Below are 17,923 nucleotides of genomic sequence, written 5' to 3' on the forward strand. Positions count from 1 at the left end.
TATTCCTGGGAATTCAAAACATGCAGAGTTTGTGATTGGGAGCATTTACACTGAGGGATAGGGCTGGGAAAAGGGAGCAGCTTCCGGGTGGGAACTGCCCTCAGTGCCTCTGCCCCTGCCAGGTGGTGCTTCTGGGCTGGAGCAGGGATTGCCTGAAACCAAAATTTTCATCTAAAATACTGCCTTCAGTGGTTAAAGTTAATTTTCCATTGTAACACATCTGCTGCAGCTATATAATTAGTGTGGTAAGATGACTGTTTGTGCAACATACACGTTTACATTTGATAGGAGTTGATTTAAAAAAAAAAATCAGTTTCTTGTGCACATGCCTGCCAGTTGAATTTGGCTGTAGGTGTTGGTAGGACAGTTAACTAGGAAAACGTGCAGCCACAAACTTAGGTCATATTTGAAAAATGAAGGAAGAACTAGCTGGCAAATACTGTGTTGAAAGTGTAAATGCAAATAAAACTTTCAAGTCAACACATGTTAATGATTTGTGGTTTGAAAAAGTTTTCAGATTTAAGTTTTGAAGGTTTTTTTCCCTTTTGTTTTAAACTTTGATCTCTTTTGTCTGGCAATGTAAGAGCATGCTACTAATAGACATTAACAAATCCACAGCTTTGCTTTCCATGAGTCTTTAATTCTCTTAAATATTTTAAAATGTAAATTATATAATATATGTGATATGAAGTTGGGTGAAGATTCGGTCATTCATCAGGTTGGGTACCAAATTGAGAACATCGAAAGGGAGCACAATGATACTAAAAATACAGAAGTTCAAGAATTCTACTTTTTTACTTTCTCATTTGCCCAACAAATCTGCAAGTGGGGAATGTCTTGGTGTTTAAAGATACTGTCTCAAAGCTGGATTCTGTGTGGATTAATGACTTTCCTGTTCTGATTCTTACTACAGTTTCCATTAAGCTCTATTGTCTGGAATTAAGTGATAGAGTGGATGCTCAGCAGAAACTAGATGCAGTTTTTAAAAGGTACAAGGAAAAGCCTAAGAAATCATCCAGAAAACAGTTAGAAATATCCTATGTTTTAGTGGTTGAGTCTTGTCATTGTTGTAGACAGCATGGGTTTATGTTCTTGCACTAAGGCAGAATATAAAGTACCTGGTGTTATATTAGAAATTGAATCTGTTTTTAAAGAAATATGATCTCTTTCCTTCTGGCCTGTTAATTCTTTTTTTCATGGGATTTAAGTGCAATTCCAACTTTTTTATTTCTTTATTTCCCTCAAGTACATGTTCTCTTTGCTGCTTCTAAGAACATTCACTAGACAGTCATTTTACAAGGTACCTCAAGTCATCATCTTGCTTTCTTCAGTGGAATCTTGCATCTGCAGAGACTCCTGAGTTGCACTCCTTGCTATTTCATTGATATCACCATTACACTGCTTTTACTTTCTGAGTGGAAGGTTGAACATGAGTAGTTTCAATACTGTTGGTAATTCTGATCTGCATTCATGTCAGACAGGTTCTAGTATTTAATTGATCTGATTAGAGTGTTTGTAGAGGTGGTGTGGAAGGGGTAATCAGTGTGTCATTAGCAAATGGGCTGTGAGTCCTCATTATAATTCATGGCAACTCTATTATTTATTTGTATTATTTTTGAACTTTTTATATAGAAGCCCATCTATATTGGAATTGAAACAAAAATGGCTTAGAAGAACTGATTGCCTGCTAGGAGGCTTTAGAGAACAACAGTTAAGCATGAGCTTGGGAGAAGTAGCCACACTGATTATATGAGCACTGTGGAATTTGGTCAGACTTGTCAAGTCACAGCAAAATTGAACTCCTTTCAATGCTTTGCATAACATGGATGAATGGAATATATCCTCTTTCCCATTTTATTTCATTTAGAGGTTCTTCCTGGAGTGTTTTCTAGTTTATACAATAATTATATTTAGACAAAGGAGGTGAGAAAGAACATACAGGAAATAGGACATTCATTAGTCAAGTCATTATATCTCACTAAAAAAACCCCATATTTCACTTTATGTAAACTGTATCATTTGAAGAGGGGAAATCCCACTGTCATACTGATTACTGGAGGCCATTCATGGAAAATGCTTCACCCCACAAATAAAGCTTCTGCTGCCAGACAGGTGTCATTATATTGTCTCCATTCTTTAAGTTTCCCCATGACATTTCTCCACACTAAGGACAAAATGGGATCACCACAACTTTCCTACACTTCATGCTTCAGAGCTTCTCACAGTTATCAGGAGGAAAATAACTTGGTTGTTATTGGAGCAGTTACAGAGCTTTAAAGTTAAGGATGATAGAATAATTTGATTAGAAGGGACCACTAGAGGCAATGCACTGTAAACTGTACTCAAAGCAGAAATAACTTCAAAGTTGGACCAGATTCTCTAGGCTTCATTCAATCAAAATCTTAAAATGCTGAAGGACTGGAGAGTTTACAATTTCCCTGGGCAACCTGTTTTGCAAAGGTGTGCATTCTTCATGAAAAATGTTGGGTTTTCATTAACACTTTTATATCAAAACATGCATCTATAGCTGCATTTAAAATTTCTAAAATAACTTCTATGATGAGTTACCACTGCCCTGAATTTAAATAATAAAAATGGTGCAGGACATAGTTATAAATTGTATCTGTGTGTGGAAGTGGCCCAGGTTAAATAAGTTTCTGGTTTTAGCTCTATTTTGTATAAATATTGTTTATTGCTTATGGATTCATGGAAACTTTGAGGGGTTTTCTTTTGGTTTTGAAACACTACTGTCAGTTTTTAAAACAGTTATGATAGAAAGCGATTTGAGCAGCTATTTACAGAAAATAATTCCTTTACTGTGTTTTTCTCCTCCCTGTATTTATATTAATTTAATATTTTCTTGTTGTAAAGAATATGGAGTTGAAAATGTCCTCTCTCTCAGGTAGAAGAGCTGATGAATGCACTGGAGAAGACCAGACAAGAATTAGATTCTACCAAAGCCCGTCTTGCCTCAACACAGCAGTCTTTGGCTGAAAAAGAAGCACATCTGGCTAACCTGAGAATAGAGCGAAGGAAACAGCTTGAAGAAATTCTAGAAATGAAGTAAGTACCTTGATTTCTCTAATTTCTAGGAAAAAAAAAAAAAAGAGGATAACTGCTTTTGCCATAGGAGAAAGTTTTGATGAGTTTCTTTTGGTGTTCTGGTTTTTCTCTGCATATATTTAAGTCTCAATCTAAGGACTTCTAATAGTTTTAAGACACTTAAATTCCTTTGAAAGCACAGGAGTGCAAAAGTCTTCATTTTAGAAGTACACAACATTTTTTGGAAGTTGTCCTTTGTTGCATGCAAGTAAAAATATCAGTACTATATAACTTCTGTGAGAAACTGAAAATGGGAGTGCAGTGCTGGAATCTCTGCCAGTGCCACATGCAAGGAAAGGAAGTCATTGACTTGCTGTTGATGGTGCAAAGCTTATTGCTTTGAATTGGTTAAAAACACCCCCAAACTAACAAAGACTTTTTGCATACACTACCACTGTGTATGTGTTCAGAATGAAAAAGGAAGATAGACATATAATTTAAATCTAAGTGTCTATAATTATGGGGCATTAAAGCTCTGAAATGATCTTTAAAATTGGCAAAAAGGGTGAACCTGCTATGACTTGGCTAGGCTGATAATTATGTGGTTAACATTCAACAAAGAAAAATCACAGTTGTAATTTTGAAACAGTTGTTTTGAGGGAGGAAGCCATATATAACTTCAGGTCAATTTTTACAGTTATCCTTGATTTTAGAGGAAGGAAAATAATCAGAAAAAATGATTTTCATAATGTTATTGTAAATAAGGCAAAGTTGAAATGGAGTCACTTAGTCAGCAGGGTTTTATAAAAGTGTATTTTAATAATGTCTGCCAGGTAATACAGGTGCAGAAATGCTGTAATGGAAGCACAAATGTTTCCAGAGATATCTAAAGAATTTCTGGTTTTGACTTTAATGAGGTCTACATCCATGCAAAAAATAGAATCACATATTAGAATTAGAATACTATGGGGCATTATATTTTCTAATAGATACATTTTAAATGTTTTTTTTAAATATTAAGTTGCCCCATCATAACTCAGATGCTCAGTGCCAGTTATTTATTTTCTGTATAGTGCTTTGATCTGTTTCCTCAAGTGCCTTTTTTTTGCCCTAATCATAAGATTTTTCTTTAAATCACAATTAACAATTGCTGATCAAAATAGAGGAAAAATCTCTAATTCTGTTAATGTAAATTTTTAAATTTGGTACGCAAAGCCTCACAGAACAATCTGGAAAATGAGATTGGCAAAAACTGGTGAGGTAGAACTCATTTTGACAGAAGCTGTTCTATTTTATGACTGAAGGGCTGGGTGAGTGATATTAGAAGTGAAAGACTCAGCAGCAAAGATCCTAGTTTTTTTAAGGTAACTTATTAATTGGAAGCATTGACCATAATTTCTATTTATTGTTTAAAAAAATCAGTTTTGACTGATTGCAGTTTTTGGCTATGAGTTTCCAGTTAAATAGGCATGAAGTGTGTGTTTAAGAGCATTCATGATGATTTCCTATGCTTATGTTATGTTCAAGTTCCAACCATAACTCTGCATTCTAGGCCCATCTGGCTGTCATTGTCAAGATCCATCTTAATTTACTGGCCACAATCAGTTGTCAGTTTTAGAAAACTTCTTCAAATTTTTGTCATTTCTTGTTCCTAAATAAATTTGGTTATTTATGGAAGTTTAGAATAAAAATGGGGAATAGCCTAGTCTTGTTTATATCTGGTTGGTTTTTATGAACTGGAAACAAATTAAGTAGCCATTAAATGAAAGGTAGTTTGATAAATCAATTCTTTCTTAACTTGATGCCAATTTGTGAAAAAAAATAAAGTTTTTTTTAATTTTTAATTTTATTTTAAAGAATTTGAAAGTATAAGTTGTAAGAAGGAGTTGCAGTTGCATGTTAATTTCCAAATCTTTTTTTTTTTGAAATGTCTATTAAAAATATTACTATATTAGTTCTGGAGGAAATATTTTTGCTATGGTCATATTATTTTAGCAGTGCACACATAACTCATAGTGACATTAATGGAAGTTATGCATACATGTTAACAGTAAAATGCAGCATGTGTTCAAATCCATCATTTTGTCTAATTGTCTTGTTGCTTTGTGCTCTTTCTATGTCTGAGCATAAAGCAAAAATCAATGCACTTTTTATTTTTTAGTAAATGATACTTCAAAAAAATCTCTGTTACATAGTGTGACAATATCCATGGTAATGTTTTTTTAGAGAAATGTATTTATCATCCATAGAAATATTTCAGTTGGCCTGAGCTTTAAATATGGTAGTTAGAAATATATCCTAAGACTGCTTTTTCCAGACATTGTTTTTGTTTTCTGAGAGTCCACGAGTAGGAGCACAACCTCCTGAGAACTTCACAAGGCTTGCCTAGAAAAGCTTATTCATTTTGTAACATGAAGAGCTTGAGGGTAGGAGAAGTTTGAGTGCTATGATGTGGTGGAGGTTTGTCAGATGTTTCAGAAATGCCATATTTGTGGAGCATACTTTCATGACCACAGTGCTTTCATACAGATCTCCTTTCCTGTGTGGTGGTTCCTTCCAAAACTCATAAACCTGCTTGTAACAAAATTAGGTAGCTGTATAGATAGATAAATGAGTATTTACATAATATTAAAATTGCCTTATATATATATGTATGCGAAATAAATGCCTGCCCTCATGGAAAGTGGGTTTTGCTCCATGGGACAGATAATCTTTTTAGAAATGGTTGAAATTATTTTCCCTTTGGAAGATATAAAGTTTGACCTGGAGAGCCAAAAGTCATAAAAGAAAGTCTAATGACATGTGGTGGAAAAGATATAAAAATGATTGTCACTCTTTTTGTAAGTTCAAGTTTTAAACTATATGCATTTTATCTTCAACTGCAACCTCTAAAGTTAAAAAGAAAATACAAAACTCTAACACCCAAGCTCCCCCCTTTGTTATCAAAATTAAGTGTTTTCTTGGTTGAAAATCGTTAACTTTCTGTGATGTTTACTCTATTTATTGTTTAAGTACAAGGTTAGAAAATATTTCATTGTGGTTCTGCATTAATTTGATGATCTTTCAGTGACTTTGTTACATGTGGCAAACACTGCACTCGGTGAGTGGCCGTGTGATTAATCCCCCAAAAGACAGAACTTCATGTTTTGACCTGAAGATCTGACAAGTCTTAATTTTTGAGATTTAGTTGTTAATTACTGAGTATTTCCTCTGTTAACTCAGCATACTCACTGCTCTGAAACTTTCAGAATTCTTGCCAAGAGTTTGAAAGGCAATTTCCTTGCCTTAAATAGAGTTCATGCCATCACCTGTGGGTATTGCTAAATCAGTTTTGTTGGAATTGACTTTGCCCTGAAATTCACTACAAATTTCCAGAAGAAAATGTATTTTCCCTTATGTGAAATAAATTGGATGGTTAGTAATGGATCATTAAAGAGCTCCTAAGAAAAACCTAGCTACTAGTTATTTTATTCAGTAACAAAAACAGAACATTACTGTGCTGTCCAAAAAATATACTTTAAATTAGATTTTGCAGTAAACTTTCTTACAGTGACAGTATAAAATTAAACATCCCTTCCTTTAAGTATGGTCACCATTTCTTTCACTGAAAATAATAGAAGGAAATTGCTTATATTTAGTTTTCAATAGATTTACTCATTTAAAGGCACCTGTGTATAGTCAGGGATGTAATAGTTTTGGGAAGAAGGGGATTAAATGTTTTTTCCACCAAGCATTCAGTCCCAGCAGCTGCCACTCTGAGCACAGGTGCTGAGCACACAGTGCCCTTTGCCTGCTGGGTCAGTGGTTCAGCTGCTCTGCCAGAGAAGGAGAGGACACTTGGATTTGCCACTAGATGCCAGTCTTGGGTGCAGGACCATGGTTTGGGTAGGAGCAGCTCCTCGGGGTGAGGAGGGAGCTTGTCCTGCCGGGAGGAGAATGTGCTTTGTCCCCTTGTCTGTCACCAGGGCCGACTGGTGCCCTCCTGCCTGGTAGAGCAAGAGCTTCAGGCATGGAAAAGCACACAAATGGCTTCAAGTGGACTTTTCAGGGTATTGCAGGGATGAAGAGGGTCTTTGAAGGGATTCTGGAAGTCAGGGGTCACAGCCTAAGGGGAAGACTGTGTAAAATGTAAAACTAAAACGTCAGAATTTGTACAGAAGTCAAAATGCTTTATGAAGTACTTGTGGCAGAAGTATAAGGAAGTTTACCATCCATCTGGTTCTCTGCAGACATAGCCCTTTTTTCCATCTATAAATTTTACTGGAGTAGAAGTTGAGGATTTCACATCTGTGTAGCAGCTCAGCAGGAGTTTCAGCTCTGACAAGAGCCCTTGGATGTCCAGAGAATCTATCTAGATGTGTTTCCAGCACCTGGACAAATCAGCTCATGTCCCTGCCTTACATTATCCAATTACTATTTCCATCCATCACCCTCTGAACCTGACACCTGGGGAGGGAACTCAACATGTTTGCCTTTATTTATGTCCTAATTGCTCAACCCTAAGAGGTTCTGACACCCACAGGAGCGTGGTTTCTTCCTCATTGCTGTGGGTACAGCAATAGTGAAAAGGGCTTCTGAAATCTCTGTGTGAGTAGTAAATCCAGTGCATCTGGAATGTTTCAGAGTAATTATGTATGCAATTCACCTGTTCAGGGCAAGCACAGGCCAGAGGCATGACACTCATTGACAGGGAAATCCCTGATGAAATTGCATGGACTCTACTTGCATGTAGTCCTTAAGTTAATTTCCTTTTTTTTTTTGGTTCTTCCATACAACATGAAGGAGGAGCAAAGGAATATAACAAGGTAGGAGAAATTGGCAAAGTGATTTTGAGTTGGAGCTGCTCTTTGAAATGTGTGGAACTCACTTCTTTAAACCACTTGAAAGGATGGCTTCCCTACAGACCTGCCTGCTTTCTCTGTTACAGCCAGGCAGAACATTCCCCTGCACCCATCTTTCCAAAAGAAAAGCAGAAAGGAAGATAATCAGTTCTTTTCCCTACACTAGAAACTGAGGCATTTCACTAAAAGATGTGGGCAGAGTTGCTTAGTTTATGGTTCTTTTGAAATGCTGGTATATTCTAAAAACAGCCAGTACACACCTTGGGAATAATTCCAGGCTGAATGAGCAGTAGTTGCTACAGAACATTAAATGAGTCTTTTTGAAGCTCAAGCAAACACAACAAGGTTCAGATTTCTTATATCATTAATAAAGAATTATTTTGGAAGAAGAATTTTTTTCCTACTTTTCCAGCTGTATTTCAGCTTATATATAGAGAAGGATATCTCTGATAAATTCTTTAATGTGAATTCTTTAACATATCTTTACTCAGTAGGTTAGATAACAGAATGTGTATAAATAGCTGTAAAAAATAATTTTCAGGAAGAAATGTACTTTTTAAAATAATTTTATTAGAAAGATTATTTTGACTTGTTGCAGCTGTGGTCATGTATACTATAAACATGTTCAGATAGCAAGTTGACTGTCTCAAAAATTGTGCGATTTCAAATGCAGAACACTAGGCTGTTTTTTAGTAACCTGTGGACTGCTTCAATTTAATTGTAGGATTCATGCTGAGAGTGTAGAGAGTCATATCCCAAGTTAAATACAAACAAACCAGCAGGATGTTGATACAACTGTGACTTCCATAGGAAGTAGTTAGAATGGTAATGTGGTCTCCTAACTTGGGTGGAAAGTCTCTTGTGACTGTTTTTGCCCCACAGACCTGTAACACAGCATGCCTTGACTAACATTTCTGACACCAACTTGCAAACACCATAAAGATTAGAGAAGGCCAAATGAAGGCTTTGTTCTCTGGAACAGAAGCTTTCTTGACTAAAATGAAAAGATGTTTTTCTTTTGTAAACAACGAAGGGGCTCGAAGCAGTAAAATGTTTCTCTCTGTGAGAATAGAATGAGTGAGCTGTTAACTTGTCAGTGCTTCTGATAAAGACATCTGAGTGTCACCAAGTTCCTACTTAGGTTCCTATGTTCAGATTAAGGGATAGTATACTTTGATTTTATTCTACACGATTCAAAATGTTAGAAATTTCATCAGCATGGGAAACAAATTTATTTTCTTAATTTTATTCTTTTTAAGGTCATAATTTAATTTCAAAATAGGTTGTCACCTGCTATTGAAGGTTAGTAAGATCAGTTTAGGATTTCTTCAAACTCTAGTATGAGATGCTATGTTTTGTCTACTTTTATATCAATATTCAAATAAAGGAAGTTGGATCCTTTCCCATTGATTCTTGTCCCATTTAGACAGTGAGAGAGGGCAGTAGCAACATTTTCCAAGTGTTTCCAGGGAGACAATGTCTTCCTCTCTTTTATGGAAAGGTAGCAGTGCTTATGACACAGAGGCATTGTCTGAGGGAAAACCAGGAGTTCAGACATATTCCAGACAATGCATATTATGGCTTTAATGATTAAGCATGCTTTTCTGAGCTAGACAATAAGTCTGGCTTGTTTTCTTCATTTCATAAGGATTTTGTCTCTAGTTGTACAAGTGATCTTCTGGGTTCCTTTGATCCAGATGATTTGAGGCACCTGCCAGGCAGAAAGAGAATTTGGTGGTCATTCCCAATCTATATCCTAGGAGTGCACTTTGTTTTCCAGTTTTGTTGCCATTGTTTTTTACCCATTCTGGTACCTTGCTTCAATAGAAAATTAGCAGTCAGTGCTCCAGCAAACGTTTTATATTGGAAATTCTACAATACTTATCCAATTTTCCAAAATAAAGTATTTTACAATACTTTTCTTTTGGTTTAGTGCTTTCCACAGGACCTGAATGGTAAAGGGAGCATGGGGATCCTGCAGCTGCTTTATGAGGGAGGTACTTAAAAGACTTTTAAGTCTGGGGAGGGTAAAGCAGGGGGAGGATATGTTTGAAGTTTGAAGACTCAGAAAGGAAGGCATAAACTCAGTGTAGAGTTTAGCCAGATCTCCCAGCATGAGGAGTATCAGGCACTTGCTGAAGTGAATCAGTGATTGATTTGAAGGGGAGAAGTTCTGCTTTGTGGAGTGGTTGCTTGGTGACCTTCTGGAACTTGCTTCCACAGAGACATCAGCTGATCCCAAAAGGGGCTAGACAAATTCATAGACAAGAGCTGGCTCTTTATGGACTTCTTTATACTCTTTGGTTGTTGTTCTTGACCTGTGTTCCTAAAATTTATTTTCTATCTGCAGTATCAGCTCTTTCCTCCCACATTGCTCACTTCCACTGAAACACACACAGTGATAAGAATATTTTGAAACCCTTTTAATTTTAACTTTTAAGAATGGGTTATATTGAGGCCACTAATAGAATATGGAAAAATCAATGGCCGCACTTTGAATGGCTTTTTGCGTCTTCTGTTACCGTATAGTGGATAAGTGGATTTACAAGATGATGTAAGTGACAAAATGATTGGTTTAAAGCGCAGGTTATAAGTGAGATATGACAGTTGCATGAAATTCTCTAGTGATTTAACCACTTAGAAGACAGCCAGGATTAACAGTGTTTTAGGTTTACAGATGTTTCAAACTGCTTGAAGGATGTGGAGATGCAGAGTATTCTATCCTTCTGTAATGTGAATGAAAATGTGAAGAAACAATTGCAGTTGAAAATCATTACCTTTTCTTCTCCCATTATTTTTCCTTTTAAATCAATTTCTTTAAAATACTTTTTTTTATGTTTAAGTATGTTAGGGGTTAAAGTTTTCTAAGGAAGCTTGTTATTTTTATCTGAATTTAAATTACTGAGCAGTTTAGCAATCTTCTAGATAAAGAAGATAACGTGAATATGCTGTCTACTAAGTATTAAACACTTTTTGTCTCGTTTGTATTGCATAATTTCTTTATTTGCAATGCTAGAAAGTATAAGGAATAGAAAAGATGGTACCCTGTAATTAGTGATCTTGACAAAGCTGTGTATTCTATGTTTTAAACTGGCCTTAAAAATACTTTTCTTGGGTAAAACAATAATGATGGTAAAAATTATTAGATAGGATGGCATTTGTTTGGAAGTTCAGCCAGCATGGGAATGTAGATGCCTCCACCTCTGATAATATGCTCAAAAGAGCAAATGGCTCAAAAGTCAGAAAGGAAGGAGTAGGAGGCTGAAAGTAAAAAAAAAAAAAGAAAGAAAAAGTTAGGCTTCTGTTTCATGGATTTTTTTAAAGCTGACTGAATTACGCCCTTGTCTACTGAAACCCTCTTAGTGTAATTCCCATTGGCCTCCGTGACACCTAGGGCAGCACTGATCAACTGCAGGCTCCCATAGTCCTAACCTCGGCCAGCTCAGTGTGATTCTAGCAGATGTTTCTGCATTTTAAACCTCAAAATATGATGGGTCAGGGTTTTGGTGGGTTTTTTTTCTCTTTTTCAAGTGGCAAATCTTGCATACTTGAGATGCAGGCCATGCAATTCAATGATAGGAATTATGAGCTGAAGGTGTCCCCAGTGGGATAATGCTGAACTTAATGTAAACTCAGATCTTTGAAGATGGAGAAGCAAAGAAATATTAAAGGTTTGGATCATTTAAACTAAACTGGTGGATTATTCTTTAATATTGTATAAAAATGCAAAATAGATAATGTGCTTAGAAATGCATGTTTTCTGCTAGAAGGAAAAGGTCTTATAAGGTCAGGAGAGAGCAGAGTCAGAAGCAATCAAACAGGAGCAGTTTTCCTATTAGCAGAAGGGAAAGGTTTGATTAGCTTCCTCTGCCTTCTCATTACTCCTAAGGTGCTGTGGAGTAAATCCACTGCTCCCTTCTTCCTGTGCTTCCTCAGTCCTCCCCATGCCCCCTGCAAATCAAGTACTTCTCTCTGTGCTGTGAAAAACCATCTAAATTCCCATTCCTTAGTTCCCTCTAGTTGTGTTCTCTTGTGTAGTAAGGTGCAAGGTGTGCATGAAGTTTTGTGCTGTCTTGTCCAAGAGGGTTCACTGATAGTTCTTCTTTTGTGCTTTGTAAGGTGTGAGCTCACAGGGCAGCCCTTCTGCCTGCAAGGCCATTAGTAACTTTTACTCTTTTATTTAACATACATAGTGACACCTGTAAGAATGTATCCTCCTAGAGGTCTGTACCTCTCTCTTGAAATGAGTAAAAAATTTGCCTTTTGGAGGAGGAGACACACTTGTGGTGGTGGTGTTTGTGCCCTCCCTCTGGACTGTGTCTAGATTACTGATTGTGACTCTGACAAGACTGATCCATGCCCTTTATCAATACAGGGCCAGGTATTAGGGGTTCCCATCCATCAGTAATAAACAAGATAATAATAAAAGCATGCATGACGTTATGACTGTCAACGCTATCTGAACAATGTGAATATAGAAACATTGCAGCAAAAAGAGAATTTTTCAAATATAATTGGTAAAATATGACATAGCACACAAAAATATGCTAAAGCACTACCTTTTCAAGGAGCAGCACCTCTCCTTTCAGTGCTGTGTTGCTGTTTAGCAGAGACTAACAGATCATGAATTATGTGATGACAGTGAAAATCAGGATGAGCTCATCTCAATTTTCTCTGATTGTGAACAAGCTAAGTCCACGCTGTTGTGCAGTTTATCAAGGTATCTCAGCAAAGAAAACCCCTGTTTAAGAGAGTACATTATATGAGTCTGTGCTAAGTCCTGGAGTCAAGCTGTTTTGTTCAGCATAAACATCACCTTAAAAGGATGCCTTGGCTTGCTTCCTTGGGGTCAAGTGGCTTCCACTGAATAGACAAACTTTTCAGTGAAACAAAAGCTGGGTGACAGTACAAACATACACAGAATATCTTTAGTGAGAGATTTTATGGTTGTTGGTAAATAGAAATGTTACTTTTGTAGAGGAGCTTGCATAATTTTAGTAGGAGTACTATGCTTATCTTGTTATATTTTAATACTAAAAGTTTTATTGGGGGATGCAAATAAAAGGTTTGATATATTTTTTCCCTCATATTAAATAATGATTTTCTCAAAATCCATCTAGTTTCAGTTTTGTAAATGTTCAGATACCGAAGAGGAAGTGATGAATTATTGGCTTAGATTAGAAATGTAAAATACTTTTTTGTGGTTAAATTCTTCCCAGTTTCTAACCACTCCTACCTCAAACATGTAGTTTATCATTGTTGCATTCAGCTCTGACCAAAATTAGGCCACACAGGACTCTGACGATGACCATATTGCTAAAATCATTCTAGTTATGATGGATTATTCTTCTCTCCTTCCCAAAAAACTTCTTGCATAGTTTGAAAACCACCTTCCATGATTCTCATCTTCTAGGTGGGAGGGTGAAATGTAGATTGGTCTAAATGTGTTACTTTGTTCTTTTGGTTTCCAACCTCCTTGCCTTTATTATGGTTAGGGAATAGAGATGGTTACTGAGTCTAAAATGCCAAAGGAAGGGGTTTTTTTGTGAGGGGACTTTGTGGTAGTTGTGGTCACCTGTCTGCATGTTATGGTAACCTGTGTCCCAGAGGCTGGTTAAGCACAGTTGATAGGGAGAGCTTTTAAACTAAAGGAGCTTTTACCCCCATTCTAAAAGTCCCAAAATAGGGAATACTGTCATTTTGTTAACTTGTGAATTTTTTTTTTTTATGAGCTGGACAACTTCATCCATCTCTTCCATGCCTACCTTGAGAAGTTTCCTGTGTGGTCAGTAAATAAAAGTTAAGCAGTTGATGTCTAGGAGGTTTAAAGGAGCTGGTGTTGGGACTAGTGTGAATTCAGTAGCAAAAAGCAGGGATTATTGTCTAACACCTAAAGAGTAGCAGCCCAAGAAGCAGGGTGGATCATCATCTAACATGCAGCAACCTGATACCCTCCTAGCAGAGTGGAAAGTGCTCTGACATTCAGGAGCTTAAAGGAAAAGACTTGGAACCTAATGAAAAATATTGCAACTTGCAGCAGGCATGAAACAAACCTGATTGCTTTCCAGTTTTGTTTTGGGTGCCCATTACTCTCTATGCCCACCTGGATTATTTTGTCAACAACTGACAACTGCTGAAATGAAACCAGTGTTCCTGTTCTTGAGTCTGTGCATCCCACCCAGGTACCCACTGCTCTCTTATAAAAGTACTACAAGGATCCAGTCAGGAAGGAAATTTACCTACAGGATTTTCACACTTCTGTTAAGAAATAGAATTTAAAATTTTTTCTCGCAGAATAATCTCCCTTCAACACTTCAATACTGTAATGTTTTGTTTAGTCTAATGTAGGTTTTTGGTAATATCTAGTCTAAAAATGAATCTAATTAACAGATGACTTTAGGAAATCCCTCCTGCAATTTAGCAACTAAATTAATAGGGGATATCAGTATCTGACAACCAAGTTCCACTTAAGGTTAATGTAGCTATTACCTCATTAGTACAAGTTTCCACTTTTCAAATAAAACCTTTATTGATTTAAATATGTATTTAACGAAGGACTAGATGAATTTATGTGAAATTTGCTTTGTGAAATTATGCTGCCTTTATTGATACTGACTAGCTTTATAAATGTTTATCCTAATTATGTTTTATTGTGATTAAAAAAGATTGCAGATACTCTGCCATTTTTGTAAAGTGAGTTGTTGGAGCTTTTTTTGTTCAAGAGGAGGGTAGGGTATGGAGAATAGTCCAGCTCCAGAGAGGAGGCCCCTCACAGGCCATATGAATCCACTTACATGTAAATTGCTTGTCTGTATGAATTAAGGTGAAGGTTATGAAAGAACTGCATTTCTGTGTTTATTGTAGGATTTTTGACAGTCTCTTTCCTCTTTCAAGTAAATTTGGCTTAAGTCCACAGTCAGTACAGTTTTAAGTAAACTCCTCTTTTGTTACATTAACAAGGTTATAACATCACTGAGGCAGATTTCCAGCTGCATGAATTGAGGCCTGAGCATGCAGAGTAAGGGGATAATTAAAACCTTAGGGTGAGTGAGTTAAACTACCAGCTAAAATTGGATAAAAGGCTAATTGTCCATAGCAACATAGTGAGTGTTTCTAAATATCTGTGAAATAAAGATAAATATTCGTGGCCTTTTAATTCCTTTTTAAATGCTCAGATTCAGATTATATTTTGGGGCATAACAAAAATCAAGGGAAAGTAAATAGAAGGCCAAAGAATTATTTTCCAGGTGTTGTTTTATTTTAGTTATTAATTGAAAAACAGTATCCTTTTGAAGACTTCAAAAAGTCAGTGAAATTCTGACTTTCTTTACAGTTCAGGAAGCATTTTTGTGTAGGAAGTATGAGCCTCACTGTGTGATACTGTATATCAGAATGGACTGGTCGGTGCTTTGTCAAAATTTGTCATATCTCTCTTTCCTTCCTCCTTTTTTTCATTATTGAGAGTGGAGTTACATACCTTTGGTGACCCTCAAGAAGATGACATAGAGTCAGGCAAGATGATACATTACCACAAAGTTAAAAAAACAGAATGGGTTGTAATGGCAGCTTGTACTGAACTAAATGAATTGTGAAGGCCCATTTGTTATTCATTAGGAGAAGCAGAGCAGATACTGTTCTGCCTTCATAGGGAGCCTTTAAACTTAAGGTCATTTTACACTAGTACCCTTGTGGCATGGACAGCATTTAATACATTTTTAACAGCTTTTACATTTCCATGGTTTGCAGCAGTGCTTGTTGAATCATTTCTCTAATGAAGGTGTTTTAAAGTAGTTTAGAGTTACTTTGGGGGAAAAACAGGGAAAAAAAGAAATAATTGGGTTGATGAAGTGACTTTATATACTAAAGAGCTAAGCAGGCAGAACATATTGCTGTGAAGTAATGCATGCTGATTCCCCCTGCTGCAGAAGTGCAGCCCTGGGGAGCTGTGCTTTTTTGTTGTTGTTGATTTTGTTTGGAGAGGGCTGTTTTTTTAAATGTAAGAAGAATTAAAGTTGTTTTTTTCACAGTAGTCATTGCTCTGGGGAAGGAAGGTCTGATGATAAAAATTTAGACATATTTTTGAACTATTTCTGAGTTGCTTAGGAATTTGATGGAGAACATGCAACATTTTGGCATTTTTGGGAAAGTGTGCACAATATCTATCGTAACCCTTGATGTGGGCATCTAAGGAACCCATCGTAAAATGAATGTGAAGGGTAGAATTTCACTGATCAAAATAAATGTTGGTTATTTCATTGCCTCTCAAATGGTTCAGTGGTGCTATGGAAAGTCAAAGCAGAAAGATAGGTACCAATATCAAGTACTCTGAGAATAATTTTTTCAAAAGCACTGAAGGGAGTAATCAGTAGTAATGTCACAACCTCACATTTTACTTTAGGTGATAGCCTTTCATATTTACTGACTTCAAATTACGTGGTGGATTTAGCTGTCAAGAGCCAAATTACAGTGACTTTATTTCTGTTCCATGTATTAGAACACAAATGGTGTACTGAATTTCAAGAATTGTACACAAATAAGCTTAAGAAAATGCTAACTTAAATGTAAGATGATTTTTCTTCCTAAAACCAGTCCATCCTTTATTTTCTTTAGATTAGCAGCATTCATTCTTTGCTCCATTGCAGGTGATTTCACTGCAGTATTTAAATTGATTTTACTGTTTGTGAGGATAAATTCTGACAAAGTGCATGTGGATCACAATCAGCATGTGAGAAAGAAAGATGACTTGTTCTTTTGGACTTAGAACTGGGGTTTTTCCCTGAGATTTTTGAACAAAACCTATTTTAACATTGAAAGCCTATCCATCTTTAGAAAATAGAAAGCTTTATAATTAGAAATGCAACCATGATTGCTTTTATTTAAGAAAAGTTGCAGCAGTATTACTGACTTTTCCCCTAAGAGAAATATTTGTCTTCTTTTACCTTTTTACTAGCTCCACACAATCGTTTGTGGTTTGTGAATTAAAGCTGTTTTAATGAAAACTGCTTTAATCTCTCTGAGGTTTTACAAGATCTTTACACATTTGAAAATACAGACTGGCAATATATGTCCATTAAACATGTCAAGAGTAGTTTGCTTTGGTCAGAAAATGAACCCCATCACTTCTGTTATTCTAAATTTCTGAAAATGTAGTGGGGGGACTGTTATCATCCTGTGTCCATGTGATACCCTAGAAAGGCATAGTGCCACTACTTGAATTTGCAAAAGTATGTAGGGATATATAAAGAATTCTGTGAAGGCCAGGCATGCTTACCCTAGGAATTCTAAACTGGACTATGATATGAATTCCATTTAATTTTTATTTCAAGCTAAATACATATAATTAATGTAGTCATACAGCATTGCCTGAAACTGCTTATTTTTCATTTATTATCATGATTTTAACTTATTTGTCAGAAATGTAATATAAAGAACATCCCTGTAAAAGGAGAGTTCCAGTATGAACTACCTGTGACACTTGGATGTTGTTCCTTTAGCACAGAGCTGTCTCCTAAGTTGAGGATTTTACCAGAAGCTCCCAGTTCTGGAGTTACTTCTGGTGCAATCCTGACTCAAACCCCTCTTGGGCTGCCATTGCTTGGGCATCTTGTAACATCTTCAGATGGATTCTGTAGCAGCTGTGATCGATGAAACACAAGGCAGCCAAAATATTTCCTGTGTGCCTCCAGAATGTTCTCTGCATCCTCTGTCAGTAGGATAGTTCCTGTGCCAGCTGTGCCAGCTGGGGCTTTCCTAGAAAAATTACAGATGTTTGTTCTTCCACTGGAAAGTGATACTTTATCACATGTTTTGACTCAGCAGAAGGTAGAGTTTGAACAGGTTAAAAAGCCCAATAAACCAAAGGAAATGAAGCAATAATGATCTCTTGAACACTTGCACACGTCACACAGTTCGCAGTAATCGCTATTGAATCAAGTAGAGACACTAGGAGGGGAAAAAATATTTTCCAGAAAGATTGTTCATATTAATATCTTGTTGCAGTGAATCTGTTGAGACCTTCAGAATTAAATTAATATTCACTA

The 17,923-nt window shown here is 36.3% G+C and overlaps 1 protein-coding gene across 11 annotated transcripts in view; it reads left to right on the top strand.

The window, feature by feature from the left end:
• ERC2 (ELKS/RAB6-interacting/CAST family member 2) overlaps nt 1-17,923 on the top strand; it is a 407,180-nt gene that overhangs the window by 206,565 nt on the left and 182,692 nt on the right. For all 11 annotated transcript variants that reach the window (XR_011681174.1, XR_011681175.1, XR_011681176.1 and 8 more), the window contains one exon: nt 2,903-3,063. Coding sequence is in view for 1 of the 11 variants with exons in the window: in XM_071439763.1 (XP_071295864.1) it covers nt 2,903-3,063 (161 nt within the window). In the remaining 10 variants the exon portion in view is untranslated. The remainder of the gene's footprint in view (nt 1-2,902; nt 3,064-17,923) is intronic.

The sequence above is a fragment of the Agelaius tricolor genome, unplaced genomic scaffold, assembly GCF_023055355.1.
Source record: "Agelaius tricolor isolate 1412-34295 unplaced genomic scaffold, bAgeTri1.0.p SCAF_14, whole genome shotgun sequence".
NCBI classification, from domain to species: domain Eukaryota; kingdom Metazoa; phylum Chordata; class Aves; order Passeriformes; family Icteridae; genus Agelaius; species Agelaius tricolor.